Source organism: Mycetomoellerius zeteki, unplaced genomic scaffold (assembly GCF_001594055.1).
Source record: "Mycetomoellerius zeteki isolate Tzet28-1 unplaced genomic scaffold, Tzet1.0 scaffold172, whole genome shotgun sequence".
In the NCBI taxonomy this organism is placed as follows: domain Eukaryota; kingdom Metazoa; phylum Arthropoda; class Insecta; order Hymenoptera; family Formicidae; genus Mycetomoellerius; species Mycetomoellerius zeteki.
The window spans coordinates 229,681-251,747 of NW_017256675.1; the positions used below are offsets into that span (position 1 = coordinate 229,681).

At 33.6% G+C, this 22,067-nt stretch overlaps 4 protein-coding genes across 4 annotated transcripts in view; 1 reads left to right on the forward strand and 3 right to left on the reverse strand.

Annotated features, from left to right (window-relative positions):
- LOC108721415 (neuropeptides capa receptor) overlaps positions 1–4,394 on the reverse strand; it is an 11,593-nt gene extending 7,199 nt beyond the window's left edge. Inside the window, exon 1 of the mRNA XM_018445958.1 lies at positions 3,166–4,394. Within this exon, the coding sequence (XP_018301460.1) occupies positions 3,166–3,460 (295 nt within the window). The 5' untranslated portion in view covers positions 3,461–4,394. The remainder of the gene's footprint in view (positions 1–3,165) is intronic.
- Positions 4,395–7,530: 3,136 nt separating this feature from the next.
- Positions 7,531–8,294, reverse strand: LOC108721440 (probable RNA-binding protein EIF1AD). Its single transcript, XM_018445989.1, has 2 exons — positions 8,007–8,294; positions 7,531–7,774 (listed from the first exon to the last, which is right to left on the reverse strand). The coding sequence occupies exons 1-2, from the start codon at positions 8,274–8,276 to the stop codon at positions 7,571–7,573; spliced, it is 474 nt and encodes a 157-aa protein (XP_018301491.1). The 5' UTR covers positions 8,277–8,294; the 3' UTR covers positions 7,531–7,570.
- Positions 8,295–8,415: 121 nt separating this feature from the next.
- On the reverse strand, positions 8,416–12,405 carry tam (DNA polymerase gamma, catalytic subunit tam). The gene is given in 3 exon segments (XM_018445987.1): positions 8,416–10,698; positions 10,701–12,201; positions 12,270–12,405. Coding segments are annotated over 2 exon segments (3,765 nt in total). The 5' UTR covers positions 12,184–12,201; positions 12,270–12,405; the 3' UTR covers position 8,416.
- A 1,239-nt stretch (positions 12,406–13,644) lies between these two features.
- On the forward strand, positions 13,645–20,227 carry Cep97 (centrosomal protein 97kDa). Its single transcript, XM_018445959.1, has 12 exons — positions 13,645–13,679; positions 13,943–14,094; positions 14,577–14,735; positions 14,832–14,933; positions 15,081–15,277; positions 15,543–15,626; positions 15,734–16,029; positions 17,020–17,223; positions 17,303–17,902; positions 18,629–18,761; positions 18,840–19,044; positions 19,123–20,227. The coding sequence occupies exons 1-12, from the start codon at positions 13,667–13,669 to the stop codon at positions 19,702–19,704; spliced, it is 2,727 nt and encodes a 908-aa protein (XP_018301461.1). The 5' UTR covers positions 13,645–13,666; the 3' UTR covers positions 19,705–20,227.
- Positions 20,228–22,067: the final 1,840 nt, after the last annotated feature.

Genomic DNA, 22,067 nt, shown 5'->3' on the forward strand with positions numbered 1-22,067 from the left:
CGAGAACTTAGTTGCGCACCTATATATGTATACAATTTATTGTACGGGCATTGACTTCCTCGCATTGATGCATATTAAAATAGCTAGTTGAAAATAGCGAAGAGAGTAACAAAAAACGTGGAATTACGTGAAACACAAAATATTATAGTTTAAACTCTGATGTTCTTACATTTATATTGTATTTTATATCTTCTGCTATTTTTGAGAATGGATAAAGGGAAAAGAAAAATCAAATAATTGAGGAAAAAGACTTCTAAAGAGTAAGGAGTAGATCTTAGTTGTCTAATAAAATTTTTATATACATTTTCTAATATACATTTTTTCAATTCTTTATACTGTTTATGAGCCTTTTTCCTTAATTGTTTGATTTATTCATATAATGGTTTAGATGAACTTATTAAAGGGAAAGAAATTTCTCAGACCAAAGAAGAGATTTCGCTTAGGTAAAAATTGTACCTACATATAAGACTCGTATTTTGTTTAAATAGCCTATCTCTCAGACTTTTCGCGTAGAATTGTCGCGTATCATGTCCAAGTCGTCAGTCTCGCGAATTCCTCGCAATGACGTAAATACGAATGCCATTGTTACCATTGGCAAACAAACCACTGTGCAGATAACGATCGTAATTGTACATATAAAACGGAGATTAATTTCATGCTTTTATCTACGTGCGTCAATGCTAGGAAAGCAGGAGAGTATCAAAAGTGTATGTGATCGCGATAATATAGATAACGTACAATAACTGATTTTATTTATCCAATGAAAGATCGTGTCGCGCTTTGAAATGTTCGTGTTGTCAAGCATTACTAATGATACGTACTAATTTAAATTTAGCTTTGATTAAGTTTAATCAAAGCTACAAATTACTTAAATACAAAATATATTAGTGACTGAACATATCGACAGTATTAATAAAAATAATTTTAATTGCATCTTTGAACATTTTCAGTTACAATCTCTCTCTGTGATATTTTATAAATACCTCAATAAAGGGAATGTTTGTATTTTTGTAATATTTCGTTTTTATTGTAAATGTGATGAATAATATATTTTTGAAACATTCAATAAAAGGGATGTTTGTATTTATCTAATATTTCGTTTATATTTTAAGTGTGACGAAAATGTGCGAATAAATTTTTGAAACGTTACAGTTTCACGATCACAGTATTTTTCATTAGTCGATATTATTTGTTAAGATTACATAAAAAATTACTCATTAGAAAAGAAGCGCGAAGAAATGCGCGAGATATGCTAAGGATTTTCAATTTAATTTGTCATCACGTCAAAGGAATTGGCTTCGTTCTACCGCTCCCTTTGATTTTTAAATCCGAACCAATTTGTTCCTTCGACGAGAATTTTATCTCATTCATTATTAAGATTTTTTTGAACCTTACTCAGTTCGAACGGGAATAATAACCCGATGGAATTTATGCATATTGCAAACAGGTTCTCGACTAAATTGACACCGCAACATATCTAATATTCCATATTATGTTATCCATATATGCGTTATCCAAATGAGAACGGCGAGTTGGCTATCGTTATCAATTGCTTTACCAATTATCAAAATCGCATTATCAACGAGCGAAGAGCCATCGGCAATTACCAGCCAGAGGCGATTCGGTTGTCGATGTTGCTTTATATCGATCCTCGATTGAAACGAGAGCAATAAGGGAGGCGAATTTCAGCTCGCAAATATGTAATTCACGTTACAAGCATAAAATTCTACGCATTACGAGAGATAAAGAAACGTGAATAAAGAATGTGGAGAGCGAAATAGCTTAGATCCTGATATCTCGTTTCTTACATTTATATTTTATATTATCTGCTATTTTTGAGAATGATAAAAAGGAAAGAAATTTCAGGCCAAGGCAAAGATTTCGCTTAGGCAGACGTACGTGAGACTCGTATTTTATTTAAATATGCAATAAGCATGTAGTATTTAGTCAAACATATTATATTCTTATTTTTTTTATTTTACATTATAGATACATTCTTTTATTAAAATCGTCTGCGAGCACCTTGCATTTTGTTAGCTATTTAAAGATAGATTCTGCAACGAGTATTAACCTATCAAGTTAGGTCTGTTTCTTACTGTGTAGTCATTGGATCTGAGAAAATCATCCTAACTGAAATGACGTGACTTCTCTTTACACAGTAAAAAATATTTTTTATTTATGTTAAAATTGATCGACTCAAGTCCTTGTTAAAATTTTGAGTTGAATTTTTATCATAATGTGAGTATGTCATTCAAATAGTTTGTTTTTAACTTGATATCAACATTTCTTAGTGTCAAAATAATATAATTTATGAATAAGTGAACAAGTAACATAAAAATGTGTTTTAATTTTAAAACATAAATTCTAAAATGAATGAATAAAATATCCCAGTAAAGCGTGTTTCAGTAAAATTATACAAATCTGTGATTGCTTATGATGTTGGCAACTTGCCGTAGATTTGTCTTCAACAATTTCGAATATGCCGACATTGTAGCACATGCAGACAACAGTGTGTATATGTATTGCCAGCAGTTTAACAGCAAGATAGCTGCGTCAATGTTATCTTGCGTTGTCAGCAATATGACAGCATTATATGATGCTGCATATTATTATAGCAACATGATGGTAATAGTATGAATTTTGATGATGACGATTTTAAAGTTGTTGGCAAATTGCTGGCAAGTTGCTACTCAATGTTATCATATCGGCATGAAGGCATCAAGTTGCCAACAAATGAGGACTAAGTTGCTGCAATTTTGGTAGCAACACATACTTAGCAATGCATATTTAGCAAGCAATATGCCAGCAACAAGACAGACACGTTGCTATCTGGGATAGATTAATTTAACATATCACATAAATTTTACTGAAAAAATATATTTCCACAGTTAGATTGTGTTAATTACTTTCTAACATATTCATCTTGTGTTAAATTAACACAAAAATTTGAGTGGATCGTTTGAAACGTGAAATGTGTTAAATTTAACAAAAATTTTCTGTGTACATTCTCACCGATGGGTAAATGAATGTGAGAGAAAAGTAGCAAAAGAAAAACAATTAGTATCTAAATGTGAGAAACATGAGCCTATAAAAAAAATGCTCGAAAAACAAAAAGGCAACATCGAGAATGTTTGCAGAATCTCGATGTTTGTTTTATTCGCTCACCTAATAAAAGTAGAGTAAGGTCGGATATGGCCAGGCTGAAGAGGTAGTAGTTGGTGGCGGTCTGCATGGACGAGTTCCGGACGATGACCGTGCACGTGGCGACATTGCCGAAAATTCCGGTGATGAAGATTATCACGTACGCGATTGTGAGCGGTATTACCAGCCTGAGGGACAGGTATTTGGGCCCCAGCACCTTGCTCAGGTACTCATCTTCGGTCAACTCACTTAGATCCCAGTCCCGCCAGAAATCGAGCGTGTCGTTTTCGATGTCCCCGTCCTGGCTCGACGTCCCCATGCTCGGAACCTTCGTTAGGATGTCACACGCTAGTTCGGTTCATCGTGACAATACCTTCACGCGTATGCACATTCTGATATCATTCGGTATCGCGCACGCAAACAAAGAAACGTCAGGCTGCTCGATAAACCTTCTTCTGCTGATTGTTAATGGGTTACTCACTTGCGACGATATAATCTTCTTCCTTCAGAATCTTCTGAGACAAAGGAAAACTAACACGAAGCAGATGGGATAAGAGTCATTCATGCATCCTTAGTTTTTCTAACTAAATTCCAAAGCAGCATAGAAAACAATTCGTGCTGATAAAAGCGTGGATATGTTTATTATTCGACAAAATAAACGTTTCCTCGTTTTCGTTCGCACTGCGAACAACTGATTCACGTTTACAGCTTCGCTGCCAAGCAAGATTATAATTATAATTTAATTAAAATTAGATTGCAATTATAAATCGTATTCAAAGAGTCAATATCACGCTTTTAATTGCTCTTCGAATATTTGCGCAGCGTTACAATCCGCGATCGCGTCACAACACAATTGTCGCACATCGCAGTTACCACTTTTGTCTTTTAAAATTTTTTTTTATTTTTACGTACTCGAAATTTCGGCGATGAAACCGCAATATAACCGGAAAGTCTGCAATATTGTAGTGATCGAGTTTCAATCGATATAAACGAAATTACGAGCTCCGTGCTGAAAGATGCGAGAACGCGCTGTTTACAATTTAGCACTTGCGAGACGTCAGAATAACATAGATTGTGCTCCAAAGCATACAAGTATTTGTAATTTCAAGTGAAACACGTGTCTTCGTGGATTATGCAAGGTCACCTATCGACTGTTTTGACTCGTCAATTGGCGCTAATGGTCCAAGACCACCGAATAATTAGATATATCTATCGCGATGAAGATGTTAGAACAGGTCATCCGCGATAGAACGTCGCTGAGTACGAACTGAGCGCGATGATCTTGATAATATCACTAAGAACACCTGTCGACTGCTCCGTCGCTGATAGCGAATTTCCTTCAACGTAGCATCTCAAGTCAAATTAACCAAATCTCTTTCTGAAGATTGTTAGAATTTCGCAGATAATTCAGGTTGGTCAGTTTTAACGTTTGATATAATGATGGTTTCGAAGTTCAAAAAAAGTTTCTTTTGCAAATAAAATTCAAGAAGTTCCTATCGAGGTAATGATGAAAAGTCTAAGAGTAATTTTTTTCGCAGAAATGCGCAAATTTATAATAACTAGTGTTATTACCTTTTTCTTAAGAGGAAGACTTTCTTCAAAACATTTTTCTAGCCATCGTTTCGGTGTTAATTTTTGGAATTTTCTTGGAGAATATTAATATGAAAATGTATTTGTTAAAAAAATTTTTTACGCAGCTTCAGTGTTGTTTTTAAAAATATTTTTTCTTGATCAAGGTTATTTCGAAATTTTTTTAAAATCACTTTAGAATTTTAGAAGCATCTTAAATCTGCAGCAGACAGCAATTTTTCCTGATGAATTGCGGGTTTAGTAAATTACTAGAATTTATACTATAGAACACAGAATTTCTAGTAATTTATTAAATCGCAAGCAATTCGGAGAAAAATGCACCGTTTGCCGTAAGCTTTAAATCAGGTTCTTATAAATTACTCGACTTATTAAATGTGACAAAGTTTTAAGCAGATAATTTAATTTTTCATTTCAGTTTTTATAATTCTGGCTTTCTCATTCCGATAATTTTGTGTAAGAGATCATTATCAACGTAATTAACAAGTTATATAAATAAAATTATAACAGAAAGCTATATGGCTTCATCTTTTTAATACTGAAAAGCGCAGTGTTTAATAAATACTGCACGATATTAATTTAACAAAGAAAGGAATTTATAATAACATTATAAAGAATATATATATTTTGTCAAAAAAGAAATATAAACTAAATTCTATATTTATTATAAAATAAACTTTTACAGTGAATGTCGGCTATTGTGATAACGCTTTCGTAACGTTTGTGTGTGTGTGTGTGTGTGTGTGTGTGTGTGTGTGTGTACATGTATTTTTTTTAAACGTTCAAAATATGCGTTGAAAAAATCTGTCAAACCGCACAACCATGATTTCTCACGTGAAGCACGTAAAAATTTTTCTTCCAATTAAAAAAAAAATAAAGAGAATAATAAAATCAATATAATAAACGTTGTAAAAAATTTATTACGTAGAAAATTAAACTTTATTCTTTAAAAGGATATGTAAAATTGCATCTAATTATTGCCTTTTTTCCATAATAATCTCTTCTAAAGTTTAACAAAATTTAAGTTTTAAATTACAAAAATTTCAAGTTAAATTTGAATATTTTTAATGTTTAAAATTTCAAAACTAAAAATGTGAAATTAAAAATTTTTTAATTTTAAAATTAATTTTAACTTTAATTCTAAAATTAAAAAATTTTTAAATACAAAAATTTAAAAACTTGAAATTTAATTTTTGTGATGACCTATGTTGAAATAATATTATATTATAATATTCGTTGTATTATGATATTCGGTTCGTTATTGTTGCCTCTCGTTAAATTTTTTTTATATATTAAAATATCAGAAACCAACTTCTTCCTTCTAAATGCTAGCGATATTTGTGCAATATTTCTTTCTTTTTCACGTTTACGTCAAAAGGATTCAGTCAAGCTAAAGCCAGTAAATCATCCCTTATCTGTTCAGAAGTGACTTCTTAAGTCCAAATAAATCGTTTTTGCTAACGTCGCTAACATCTTTTCAATGCGAGCCGTAACGCAAAGATTATTTCTATGTCGCAAATCAGGACATTCGTCGCATATATTTTGCATTCAATGTTGTACATTTTTGTCCTTTTCTAAACGTAAGTGAAAAATAAGAGAAAGATTTCGGCGCTTTATCTCGCTAAGGTATTCTCGGAAAAGGAAAAGAACATTTTTCAAACGGAAAGGAATTGCGGAAGTTTTATCAATGATTGCATCCTATTGTGTCGCATCTCTGAAAACATTTTTAAATTGAATACACAGATTTCATTAAAAATCGGCAAAAATTTACCTGCATAAATCCGTTATTAATTTTATTCATACATTGTTGTTTAATTTAAAAATCTTATGTCCGATTGTATTAATTTTGAAGAAAATAACAAGATAAAATTGAACAATTTAGATTGATTTAGATTTAATTTTTATAAATAAATTTTAGGAGTAATAATAATTAACAAATTTAAATTGTTATACAAAACGAAAGAGAAATATAATTCTTTTGTAGAGAAAATAAGATAGGAATTGGAATTGATTTTGAAAACAATTCTTGATTTAAAAACTTAATCACAAAATCACTCTCCGTTAGAATATCTTTTTATTCACTTATATTCATTGAAAGATCTCTATAAATCCTCTCGCACGATAAGAAAAATTGGAATTTTTTATTATTAAGGAAACTTAGATATTCTTCCCACATAAATACGGAATTGACATGACAGTTTCGTAAGTTTGTTGCAGCTGAAATGGATGGGTATATTATTCCATCGAAACTTTTGAAAAAAGTGACATAACTTTTCTGAAATCGTGGAAATAGAACTTAGCGAGTGAGTTTACTGCGAAGATGCGAGCCACGCCAAGACAATATCAGTTACGTGCATCAGATATAGAAAACTTGATAAAAAACTGGGTCAAGCATACAAGTGCACGCTTCAGATTTTTCAGATTTCCTTTTTCTGCGACTAGTAACTCACCTCCTTGACTTCAATTTCTCCAAATGAATTCTCCAAAATGGCAATCAAGTAATCTTCTTGGCGAGGAAATAAGCAGTTTTAAAATTGCTCAAAAAGCATCAAACCAATTGAATTGAAAATAATAAACGAAATTTATTAACTGTAGGAAATAAGTGGAGGAGTGAAGTAAATTCCACTTATATTATTACAAAAAAATTTAAGAGAATATAACTGGAAACAATTTTCAAGTTCTTCGCAAAAAGTTTAAATTAAATTTTACAATAATTCTAAGACGAAGTTCGATATTATACGCACAAAAATACTTTTATTATTTAAATATATACAAAACAATTTGCTTTTAAAATTATGTGTATGTACATTTTTGCATCATATGCAAAAGAGGAAGTTCTGAGCTAACGAGAATTAGATTCGCTGGAATCTGTATCACTTTCACTGTCGTCTATTGTCTGATTAGGAGCACACCTATTCGTATTTACGAAAAGCTCTTCGTCATCGCACGTAGTATAATTCGTTGCTATCAAACACCCGTTCCTTTTTGGATTCTCATCGAATTCTGGCGGCCAACAATTCTGTTCACGATACCATTTTATGTGATCCTGCACATATTTATATATATATATATATATACACATAAAATATATAAATATAAATATATATATTGATAAAGATAAAGTGTTTTGTAATACTTGTAAAAGAATTAATTTAAATTTAATTATTTTTCATAATTATATATATGTTGGTTAGAGAATATTTTTCTGCGAGACGATAAGCAAAGAAATGATATCGCTAACAATTGTAAATATAAATTGTTGTAAGATAGTGAATTACCTTTGTAAGTATCTTAACAATTTCGCCCTTGACTTTCTTGCCTTCCACGATTGGCTCGATAACAATGTAGTCACCTCTCTTTACCCAGATATTTTGCCTGAACTTAGTAGGCATCGAGACAATGTACTGCTCTCCGGCGGGACTGACGACTTCATGAAGATTGTGACCGCGCGCCTGCACAATTCGTACGATGCTTTGTGAAACCGTGGGGAGGCTCATATCGTCGAGCTCTTGAAAAACGTATTTACGCTTCGTTATTACAGATGACATTGTGATCTATAAAATTAAATTAAAAATACCATAACTTATTTTCTCTCCTCTATTTATTTCTCTTTATTGTGAGACAAAGTTGTGCGTTCTCGAAAATTGCGATACAAAAGTAATTTCATAACATCTATTTAAATAGCTTTTTATGACTGCGGCAATTTTTTAACGGTGGAATCCGCGTCTGCTTTAACTTTGCGATTTTTTGCGTCATGCCAATAGCCTAGCGAGCCGCCAGATTTTTCCAAGGCAGCCCAGATATCTAAACTTTCGCCGGGCGGTATTTCATATTCGTTTTGTAAGCCGTGAGGATTCGATGGAGTCTTGCAATCGTGAGTGGACTCTTTGCGAAGGACGGTATCAACTTCCACGGCGGCAAAAAATGCTACCGACATCGGTAGATCTCTCATTTTTAGTCTAGAAGCGCAGAATGATCTTGTCATCAAGTTGGTCATGTGCATGGCCAACGCAGCATTGTACTTATACTTGAACGGGACCAGATATCTCACTTCATCGTGAAACGATAAGCAGAATCTAGCGTTATCTCTCATCAGCCATCTCATGGAAACCAGCATCAGATGAAGGAAATCTACCGCGCCACTTTGCACAACCCAATTAATTTTGGTGGGCAAAAATTTATCATCGGTATTGGTGATCTCCAGGGCGCGGCTCAATCTGGCATTAAGGAACGGCGTGACTGGATATTCACTGCCAGCGATCTGTTCTAATCGGTTGAACATGGCTGATTCTGAGCCGCCCATCCATTCACTCTTCAGAAAGATGTCCTGTAATGCTTTGCCATGCAATTTCGCTATCTTATATGCTTGAGAGGATGTGTAGGCAATATCTTGCAAGTCATCATTAACGAATTCACTCTTCAACCGAAATATCTTCTTACCCTTTGTAAGAGCAAACATCTTGCGTGATTTAGAAATAGCTTCGGCGTCCGTCATAGATGGATTGAATTGCTTCAGCAGCCGTTCGGCGAACTTCTGACCGGCACCGTAGATTCGAGCGTAGTTGATAACTTTGGCGTGGTCACGCGAGATGCCGATGGCCTTGGCGGTGACGCTGTGCATGTCGGTGCCGTTAGACTTGGTGCCAATGAGAGTCATCCAGCCGAAAGGCGTCGCTCCGTGAATACGCTTGTAATGTGCATCTCCGATGATTGAGGCGATCCACAATTCCTGGCTGTCTACGTCAGCACCGACAATGTTGTATCCTGGCGGCGCTTGCACCATACATCTGAGCTCGGAACCAATTCGTTCTATATGTGCATTTGACGCCGTCATCCACGTGGGCTCTACAGCGCGACGTGTTAAAGTACCGGAAACGACTACCTGAGGTATTATCGCGCCATAACGCATGTATCGCTTCGTTCTCTTGACGTTGCCAGGCAGAGAGTGATCGTCCAGCCATATCACCAGTTGCGACATAATCCTGTCGCGATTATTCCGCCAGTAGGACAGCATACGGGCAATCTTCAGCACCTCCGCGGCGCTGACATCCAATCCGGCGAGTACATTCTCGGAGAACTTGTTAAGAAAGTCCTTAGCGAGCGGATTTCCGACGTTGAAATTGGCACCATCTTTGTGCGGCAGCTTGAAGAAATAGCAGCAGTTGTCGATATCGATGTTGCACCACACACTGGTGCCCTTATATATATCACAGTATGACTTGTCTTGCTTCTTCTTAAATCGCCAGAATTCCGTCTTGTAAAGATCGTTTTGCACGTCGGTGTTCAAGGTAGCCATCGAGTCATTGGAACTGTCCCTGGACGGACTGAGCGCTGGCAAAGGACACTGCGCCAAAAGATTCTCCAATGGCAGTTTAGTCTCAATGTCGGAATCGTTCCTGTAAGGTACCAGAATTCCCCAACCGTGGTCCTTTATATAATGCAACGGATATTTCTCCCATGTCAGATTCAACAGCTTCGGAACCACTTGCATGGAAGTGCTAATATTCTGTGGACCTGGTTCCCAATCTTTGTCTACGCTTTGCTTAGGACAGAGTTTCCTGTACCACGCCGGATATCCTGGCATGTGCGGCATTTTAGCTGGCAATAAATGCCTGGTTTTCTCCAAATATGCAAATTCCTTTGCTAGAGGATCCTCCTCTTCTTCTTCATCATCTGATAAATATTTAGCGTCTGACTGTTTTGCTTTTTCTACTATATTTGTCTCTACGTTAACAGCCTTTACTTTTGAGATTTTGCTTTTCATCTTAATGTTCTGTGTGCTCCAATCTTGGTCCCACATCCATAAGTCTTCCTTATATTTCTTATCGTGCATGAGATGACAAACAGCATCGGCTCTCTTGGCGAGAGTGAATTTCGCTTCGTAATTTAAGTCGTCAAAGGTCGATTCTGATTCCTCCAAGTATCTTTGCCAATTGGAATTCACTGGCAAGTATGCTGAGCTGAGTTCCAAAAGAGTGGGAATAATTTGCGTAGTATATTATGAGTAGCAACTACATCGGAGGCGCAGTAAGACATCAACATACTGAAATTATCTTTAATGTCTTCAATAGTACCTTTGACAAATAAATCTCTTCCCTCTTTATTTATCTCGTAGCCACAGTATAGCTTATGCACTTCTACCAAACTGTTCAATGAAGTGGTAGACTGCCAGATCTCCTTCTCCATGTTTGCTTTCTTAGATATTAATAGCGATCTTTGGTAGCTGTTGAGACCACTGACACATATATGTAACGACATAGTGTCAAGGAAACGAGTCCCTGTGGAATTCAACCAATACTGCTCCTTAATTCTACTTCTGTCATACGATACATTGTGACCTACAATAATTTTTGGTTTTTTCTGATGCTGGTTCAGTCTATGTCCATATTCCTCTTTGCTACTCTCCATAGGAATGAGCATACTTGGCGTGAACAACTGTGTGTCAAATGTTTGATTAATACTTTGTACCAAGGAATTTGATACCCAACTGTACCAGGCTTTATCACTGACCGCAGTGGCTAGAGTAGGCAAAGGACCCTGCTTCATGCAGACCTCAATGTCAAAAATTACACCATCTTCTAAAGGGTAATCTATGCTTTCTACTGTACCATCTGCTGTATATCTAGTCCAGCCTTCTTTGAAGAGCCATTGTGTTGGCATTTTGGGAATATCGTTCATAATATCATTTATGATTTTTAAATACGGTTTAGCTTGTGCTTTTCCAATATTATAAAAATGTTCCTCTATATCTTTTCCTTCCAAAGCCGGTAATTTTAAGTTTACGTCTGGCAACCTGGTTGCATCTTCTACGTTTATACCGTGTGTGATTAAATTTTTCTTTATGCTATCGACTTCTTTCTCAGACAGGGAGTTTTCTTTATCATTTTTTCTGAACAATTGCTGGTGCAATGCCTTGGGTAACATTTGCATATTTATTTCGTTAACTTGAATATTATCATTCTTTGAATTCGCATTTGAATTAATATTTGAACTATTTTCTGATTCCCTTAATTCTTGAGATTCATTTTGTTGATCTAATTCAGTTATTTGCGTGTTTATATCATGAATGTTTGTACTTTGATTGTTAGAGTCTATACCTAAATTTATATTCTGCTCTGTTATCGATTTCTTTGATATTTGTATGTTAACGTTCGACTTACTTGGCACTTTCTCAGACTTTGCGAATAATTTGTGGTAGCCTATCTTAAAATTGACGGGTATTGCAAGCGAATTATGAACAGAATTTGTGGTTAATTTGTCATTCTTAGAGGTTAGATTCTCTCGGTTGGTTTTTTGGGAGTTATTCAGACGAACCCTCTTCCACTGAATTCTGGGAAGATGAATGCCATCCTGCGCGTTGTTGCATTTGTGCCGAATGCAAATGTTAATCAAGCGAGTCCTCAGTCTCATCTTTACCATCTCTCCGTTCAATATCACGCGGCTATAACGAGACATGTGCTTCGACAGCCGGGGCTGTCGAAACACCATGCGCATTACGAAGGAATCTCTGAATTTTCAATTAAAAAATAACGAAATCTTACCTGATTGCGCTGAATTAAGCAAATTGCGTTTTCTCTGAGAGATTAATAATTCGATAAATTTCGCAAAATTGTATTTTGGCGAAGTAAACATCAATATACATTCGAGACTCGAAAAATGCTTTGGTGCTTCTCGTCTGAAATTAGGCGTTTCTAGGCAGGTTTACCATCCTATTTGTCATCATAGCTATCCTATTCCAATTCTGTGGCCTAACTTCAAATGGAAAATACGTCGTTATACTGCTTTCTCATCATTTAATTTAGCTAACGGAATAATAACTTCTTTTCTCCTTTCGGAAAGGAATTACAAATTCCATAAAATTATATTTCGATAAAACAAGTGTCGAAAAACTAGTGCATCATGTGCACTGAAGTGCACCTCGTATCTAATGGTAGGCACTTTTAGGCGACGTCCTTAGATTGGCCATCCTGTTCCTGCTCATAAGGGCTGGGTTCAGGGAGCGCGCTATCAACGCTATTTGTGTCATGCTGTTCTTGTTTCACGTCTAGTGGACGATGAAGATAGAAGACACAAATAGCGCTAATAGCGTCTCCCCGAACGCAACCAAGGCCTGTTCTTTTTGGTTGAACTTTTGCACTAGTTCATCTTTCTTCCTTTTCTCTCCAGGAGGAAAGAAGAGAAAGAAAGATGAACTAGTGCAAAAGTTCAGCCAAAAAGAACAGGCCTCTAAAAAAAAACCCGCCATATTGCACTCTCGATCACGCGATTTTGAAAATCAATAGCGGACGTGCCTCTTGCTTTCTATTTTTAATTACAACTTTCTCTGCCATAATTGTATGAATAATGAAATGAATACATAAACATATTAATTAGCTAATTAGTAGTATCCATAGTTCGTTGAGAAAACCAAATCGCGACAGACCAAGCATAAAAGCTTTCATGGCATATAATAAATTTAAAAAATATAATTCACACAAATATATATGAATTTATTTTTTCTATATATATATATAATAAAACTTTATATATATAGCCATCTATGTATATTTTTCATTTATCGAGCATACAGTGCTTTTATTTGCATTGTTATATGTTATATCTATTGGTTATCGGCATCACATTATTAAGTTTTAAAAAGTTCTTCAGAAACAAAGAATAATTTACAGCAAACGCGGTAAATTAATTTTTAAGCTAAATCTTTAAATAATGGTTAAGAAAATGCCTAATAATATTTTTAGCCAACGCTGTATATAATTAATATTAATAATATATATGTATTATATACATATATAAAATAAATATAATATAAAAATGTAAAAGATAAATTATATATAAATATATATATATAGGTATGTGTTCGAAAATCTACGCGTATACATCGATTCTCGTATCGTGACTGCGACGACATCTCGGCGTCTGTCAGTTTATTGTGTTCATCATGGCTTCGACGGGTTAGTAATCGTCGCGAGAATGCTGCTTAATTTTACGTTTTAATTTATTTACAGCATGACGAGACGACGAAATGGGTTACAGGCGAGAGATCGTTTGTCTCACGCTTCGCGAGATTGCGGTCACTCGTCGTGCCGGCGTGATTTACTCTCACGTTTTTGCTCGCGTTCATCACTCTGGCTTGGCCCGTCGCCGCTGTTTACATACGTCGCGAATGTTTCAGGATGTGTCCGCGAATTACTGACTGCTCCTTTCTTGTTTCCAGAATCTCTGGTGTGCGACACCCTCGACCTGAGCGGCCAAGGCCTCAAGAAGCTCAGCCGGTGTCCCTCGGACGCTGATATTAGTACGTTGATCATTGACGACAATGACTTACAACGGCTCGATAATTTGGATTCTTATAACAGAATTACGAAGGTAACAGAATTATTAAAGTAATACACAGTTTCTGTTTTCATTTTTATCAATATAGATTAACTTTAATCCTGATTTAACTTACTCTTTATCTTTTTCCCTAGTTCTACGAATTAGGAAAAGACAAAGAATATATTAAATTGAGATTAAAGCTCATCTATATTGATAGAAATGGATATTCAAGTCAAAATTATTATTGGAAGATTATTAGTAAACTTATTAATTTGTTTCTGTAATCATAAAGTTTTGGAGCATAATGATATTTCTTAGTTTTGTGCTCTGTCCCTATACTAAGTTATTTTTTCATCATTTCTTTATTTAAGATATTTTAAAACTAGATTTTATATAGAATAAAAAGATGAACGACATAAAATTACAACAATAATTTGCAGAATTATAACTTGAAGTTATTTTGTGAATGTGATGTGTAAAGACAATTTGTCATGTTCAAATACATATGCATTCTACAGTTCTATTGCTTTCAGCTTTCGATAATCAGAAACCAATTACTACGGATGTATGGTGTGTCAAAGTTACATAATCTTGTTACCCTTAATTTGGCAAACAATGGTATACTCACAATAGAAGGTATCAAGGACATGATTAATTTGCAGACTCTCTGTTTAGCGGGTAATAATATTAAGGTACGATATACATGTTACATTATGTAAGATTACATGATTGTATAATTGTAGCAATATATTGTAATATTACTATTATATAATAACGATATGTTATAGTCTATTGAACATTTACATACAAATACCAAATTGGAGCATCTGGATTTGTCTGAAAACAGCATCAGCCATGTTTCAGATATATCTTATCTGCGAAATTTAAAGGTATTATTTGTTTGTTTAATTTGTATTTTTACATAAAATTGGTATGCATCGATCATTAAATGCTTTATTAATTTGTTGCTTTATTTGATAGAATGAGTTTACAATCGGTGTGTTTCTCGTATTTTTGTAAGATAAATAACATTTTAGGAACTCTTTTTGCATAACAATCGCATAATAACACTACGTCAGTGCGAGCGCTACTTGCCCACATCCTTGGAAACATTCACATTAGCGAATAACAATATTACTGACTTAAATGAAATGTCACATTTGGCTAATCTAAAAAATCTGGTCAATTTCTCAATTGCTAACAATCCGTGTGTTAGTATAACAGGTAACAGTATGTATCCTTTTTGCAAATCATTATGCGCGTTATTATTCCATCTAGAAATTAGCAGACCTCTTTCTTGATGTTATTTTTTAATATTAATAGCACAAAGAATTTTATTGTTGCTGATATGGTATTATAGTATTTCATCTTTTTAATTATCAAGCGTTAATTTTTGCCGATTAAATATTGCTTCCATGGTTACTAGACATAAGAAAATTAGTTCATATTAATCGTAGCATTGTTACAATAGCATATTATTCTTAACAAATGGTCTATAGTGGATTTGACTATCGGCCTTTTGTTATTAATTGGTGTATGAGCTTAAAATCAATCGACGGTTATGCGGTTGATCCTATTGAAAGGTGGGTTTTCTAAAAAATACATTCTTACATAGTTAATGTTGTATAAAAATTAATCCGTTGAATTTTGACGAGATCGAAACTGATTGGCAATGACTCACTTTACTTAGCTTGAAAGCAGAGTGGCTGTATTCTCAGGGACGAGGTAGACAATTCCGCGTTGGTGAACATGCCTTACTTGCTCAATATCTTGCGTCCGTCTGTCCACTTTCGGGCGAATCCTTAGAGAACGAGACGGACCGGAAACTTAGACTTATACTGAGCAAAGCTCAACATCACCAACAGCAGTTGAATCAACAGAGCGATACCGGGAGCGTGCACAGCTTGAGTAGCGTGACTATGAGTCCTTCCCCAGCCGCTAGACGTAGACTTAGCCATAACAGGACAAATTCTCCCAGACGACCTAGTGAGTCCAAATAAATCCATGTTTTTGCATAGTGCCATACCAAAGACTGGAATGAATTCGTTTTTTTTTTCGAGGATTCTTAGAATTAGGTTTTGTATTCGTTAGTTGCGACAAGTGGACTAGTAGTAATTTAGATTGTCCAGTTGTCAAGTTCTTCAGTACATACACCCTAGTTATGATCTGTTTTCTCTAGTGCCAATGTTGACATACTATGAAGATAAATACTTACAATCACCAAAATTTTATGAAGCAAAATACTGTGTCTGCCATATTCCTTGCAAAGGTATCCAAGGTCTCATATTGAGGATTTATCATATATTGAATAAAATCACATTTACATATGATAGGAATGTGTAAGAATCTGAGGAAAAAATTTTGTGTGTGTTAAGACTCGTGTTTTTAATAGCACAATTATATATTTAATAACGCAAATTAAATAAGTAAAACTTGTATAATTTGTTTTTAATAATCTTTTTACATAAATTATATGTATATTAATATTGCATTATTATTAAGTGTATATAAATTTTTTTGTTATTCTTATTATATTTTATTTTTCCTATATATCACTTTTAACAAATCTATTATTCAATTATTTATTATACGATTGAAACATATAAGAATTAATTGATCTGGATTCATGCACATGCCTATAGTTCTCTCATGCATAGTACTTTACAAGCAATTGCTTCCTTAGGCTTATAGTGCAAACAACCCTTGGCCGATGAAAGCAGTAAAAATATCAACATGAAGGCGCTGTATTTAGAAGATTTAGCATATTAGTATAGGATAAATTGGAAAGATGTTCACGTTTCTTTTTTTAAATAGCATTTAATTTCGATTAGTAGACTATACATATATACTGTTTGTGCATGTTTTGCTAGCAATGCTAGCATCAGAAATTATCCAAACACAAATTTTATAAATATAATAAAATTCATTTATTGCACAATAAGCGTTGATTATAGCGTCAAACAATATTTTTGTCAGCTTCCTCAAGGAATTCCTTGAAAATGAAATCACCAGACCGAATGGTATCCAGCTGTCATACTGATGCTATGGTTTCTTCGTGTCATGGTTTATTGAGCGGTGATCATGAGTCGACTTTGATGACCCAAAGTTTAGATCCTAATATACTGTCTGGTATGGCATTAAGTAACAAAATGTCAAACAATAGTTTGCAGGACATGGAAGGTAAGACAGATATATGATTGATTGAGTTAGATTAAACGCGCAGAATTATATAGATTATAACAAAAGATATTTTGTCCAGAGACATCAAGTCCTCTGCAAGCAGCTACGAAACTACTACCAGTACCAGAGTCTCTGATGAGTCCAGATTTTCGTCCACCATCTGGCCTTTCACGGATTTTACCGAAAACTCCCACATCAAGTAAATTAAGCTCTCCCTGTCAAGTCACGATACCTAGTAAACCATCCATGGACGGCGATGGAAAGGCAATTCCCATCATAAACACTGTTAATCCAATGGCAAAAACGAATCTAAGCTGTATAAAGGCAAATGCGCTCGTGAAAAGTAGTTCCGCGACAAATTGCAGCGTCATGAGACCAAATATAGCGAAACCGATTGTGACATATGCTAATAGTAAGTGTCCACACAGCGTGAAGATTAATAATTATGTTCAAAGCAAGACTTTGCCCGCGAAGAGAAGCACAAAGAGTCCCAATTTAGCTAGAAACATACAGCGACCGAAGAGCGTGAATGAGAGACTCAAGAGCAATTTGAACAAAGACGAGAGAGATGGCGATGCTGGAATTCAGAGCAGCGACGAGGATAGTGAAGTGTGTCAAGCGAAATTGGATAGCATTCGTCATAGGGCTATTCAAAGAAGACAAGAAGACAGTAACAAAGGTACACTGAAAAAAAAATTCACGAAATTTGATTAAATATTTGTTTAGATAGTACCAATGGGACCATTTACTTACAGTAAATAAATATTTGTTCAATTCAAAAAAATTATACTTAACAATAATAAGATTGAAAGACCGCTAATGTTAAACATAATAATTTTAAATTAAGAAGCGCCATAACGGTCAGAACGTTAAGATGTTGAACTATTGTAAATTCATTTAAATGAATTAATTTCAGAAATGATAATTGCGTGCCGATATGGTTGTCGGACTTTCAAAATCTGAAAATATTAATAATCCCCCCAAATTCCCCAACTTAAAAACTGTAATAAAACTTATTGCGAAAAATAATGCCTCGGCCGGGAGTCGAACCCGGATCTCTTGCATTTCGTGCGAGGGTCCTAAGCCTTTAGACTACCGAGACATTGATTGCGTTGAAAGTCCGACAACCATATCGGCACGCAATTATCATTTCTGAAATTAATTCATTTAAATGAATACATTCTGACCGTTATGGCGCTTCTTAATTTAAAATTATACTTAAATTTAAGTATCATTTTTTAAAATCAAATAAATATTTATTTTCTGTAAGCAAATGGTCCCATTAGTACTATCTAAATAAATATTTAAATTTCGTAAATTTTTTTTTAGTGTAAAACATTAAAAATATTAAATGCAAGTATATTGATAATTAACATTTCATTCTCTATTCAATATTTTCTTGCAGATCAAGATCAAACAGAGAAGGCTGCTATCTGTATTCAAAGACTGTGGCGAGGCTATCATACAAGAAACCTTAATAAAAAAGCTACTAGTATATTAAAAACGATTGACATGATAAGAACGAATAAATACATCCAGTAAGATTTCATTTCTTTCATGCATAATTTATTTATAGAATAAAAAAAATGTATACACGTATATAAAATATTTTACAGGAAACTGTCGACAGATATGGAAGCCACGAGAACCGCATTACAATTATTGCAAATGCAAGCGATTAATGCATTGTGGAAGAAAGTAGTCAGTCTACAACCGGGCGGCAATCGAGAAAATACTTTCAGTGATACGGAAAACACCTTGCAACCAAATGCGGATGTAGTAAATAATCTCGCGCAAACGTGCAATCTGCTTCATACCCAGGTAAGTTTTAGAAAAGATTTCTATATTTTGCCAAAGGAAAGTAAAATTTTTTTTTTATTTAAAAAAATCTTTTATCAGGTTCAACAATTACAAGACTCGATGACCGAGATAAAGCGTTGCATGTCCAGCATGAAGCCAAAGTCCGCTCTTGTCGATAATGGTGTCGCCACTCAAACGGAGATATCTGCCGTGCATACGCCAGCAGGTGAAGAAAATACGTTTCCCTATGGACGTCCTAATAGACCGCAAAGTCTGCCGATACATCAAACGATACACGAGGGAAACGAGAATAAGAGTTTTGCATCGAATTTGGTGGATAGTGTGCTGAAGAAAGTGTCGCAGTCCACTGATACGACGGATGACGAAGTCAATACAGATATTTTGAATTCAAACGAAAATCCCGAAGTATTGAATTCAAACGAGAATCCCGAGATGTTCAAGAGTTGCGAAGAGATAATAGAATCCGACCTCAAGCAAGCGGTTGAGAACGAGACGGACAACTATGAAAATATAATCGAGAATGCGGCGATTGATGGTGAAGTATGTGAGGAAACGCTGTGTAAGGAGCTACATAATTTGATTGAAACGGAAAATGGAACAGATGCTTACGGAAACTGCGCGGACAATGCAGTTAATGGGGACGACAAGGAAGTCTGCTAGATTTGACATTGTCGAATCAAATTCCGCCATATGCCTTGTGAGTAACGGTATGAAGCGAGAGAAAACGAAAAAAATGCTCACTGTAAATAACAAAAAGTAATTCTATTTGTAAGGATATTATAAAACGGAATGTAATTTTAATCGTGAACCGTTTTATTACAAAAAAGATACTTCGATCACGAACAACAAGCTGCCATTCTGACCGAACAAAGTATCTATGTAGCTTAAGTAAAACAGATTGATATGAGCAGTGCAGTATAAATGATAGCAGCGAAATTATATTATTAAATATACAACGTTTATTAGCTTGTGCAACATTTGTTTAATTGTTTATACATGTATTCTGTGAAAAACATTCGCATTATGTATTTGTGTATTATCATAAGGAATCTTAGAAATTTTCCGTCCGACTATTGACGGTAATACATAACGATCGCATAAAACATACATCATAAAGTTTATCAAACTGGCCATTGGAGAACCGTTCCCGTAAACATTCCACTTATTTTATCTATAACTTTCTTACCTCAATAGAATAATTTTACATTATTCCAGGAAATTATATTTCATATTTTAAGAAAAATTATTTTTTTTTTTAAATTAAAACATCTGCATCAAATATATATTTATTATTATGATTATACCTATGATTATATTATATATAATAAAATATAGCTCTCTCTACTTTATCAGTTTCTAGCTCTCTTTCACGTAAAATTTCATAGTTATTTATTTATTTATTCATTTATATGCAAAGAAGCGTTACTTTTAATATACAGTAGATATATTAAAGTTTTGAGAAAGGATAGCGCAAAAAGAAAACATGTTTTGAATCTAGTCAATATAGAGTAGCTTTTACATTTAGATACATTGTAGATATTTCAAAGAGAATTGTTACATAGATATTACTCAATGTTATGAAATAAAACAAAACGCGTTCATTTGAACCTATTACATCGTTAAACAGCATGATTGAAAATGTAACTGCATTTTTTAAATTATCGGTTCCATGATTATTGATATAATTGTGCGATAAATACTTAATTGTTGATTGAACAATTATATTCTGCGATCTACGCACACACACACGCGAGCTTAATAAATTAATATTATATATCAGCTCTGCAGCATATTATTCTATACATATACAATTGAATCTCCGTATTTTTATTCTCAATCAATTTTCCTGCTTTAATGTTGCTTCAAATTTGCGACGTAATCACGCATGCAAAAAATTAAAATATTGTATGCAAGATAATTCTAAATCAATTTGAAGTTGGAATAAACAAACGGAGATAGGTATGACTGAAATTTTGCTCATTTTGAGGTATTTTCGAAAATTTATCTTAATTATTAGAAAAAAAATATTTCGTCAAAAGGTAGCATGAACTATTCATGATTTATTTTGTTCTCCTAAAATAAGTTATTTTATCTCTTATACATTATGTTTTAATATCGAAAATTGATATTCAAATTTACAACTTATTTTAATTTGATTCAATTTTTCCAAATAATTTTTCAAAAGAAAATTTTAGTTTTAGTTCGTGCTATCTTTTGCCAAAATATGTTCTAATAATTTTGGCGATATTAAGGATTGAGTTATTGATATTGAAACACTATATCTGATAAAAATTATAAAAAACTACTCGATAAAACTTCCATACAAAATTCGGTATAGATTTTAAAATATAATTATTCCATTCATTTTTATATGAAAAATTTTATTGATACATTTTCCTAAATTTTCAAATATTTGTTTCAAGTTAATATTTTTGGAGTGTGTTAAAAAAATTTTGTTTTACAAATATATGATAAGGAATAGAAAAGGATAGAATATGAAAAGGATAGAAAAATGTGCTTAGCTTAAATTTATATTTTTGTGATTTTTCGATACATATATGACACCAAAATAATTTCTTAATTTATAACGGGTTGGATAGATATACTCGTGAAATAAGAATATAGAAATATAATTGCAATATATTGTATTTATTTCATATTCCCTAATTCATATAAATTATACACAAAGTAGTATAGTCTCTTACGATTATGCATTATTTACACATTGCATTTTAAATTTATAGCTAATTATTTTAAAAAAATATATATACAGCCAGAGTTAAACATATGTTATTGCCTGAATATTAAAAATTTATGAGGTAATTTTTTTGCTTAGTTTTATTGCGCTTTTGATAAAAATATATTTAAAAAAATATATATAAATACTTATATAATTAATATCTTTATACATTTATCGTTAATAATAAGTACTGACACATTGTACATTGTTATATGACACATTGACTATTGATTTCAACATTGATTAAAATAATTGACTGAAATTGACAATGAGTTATTTAAAA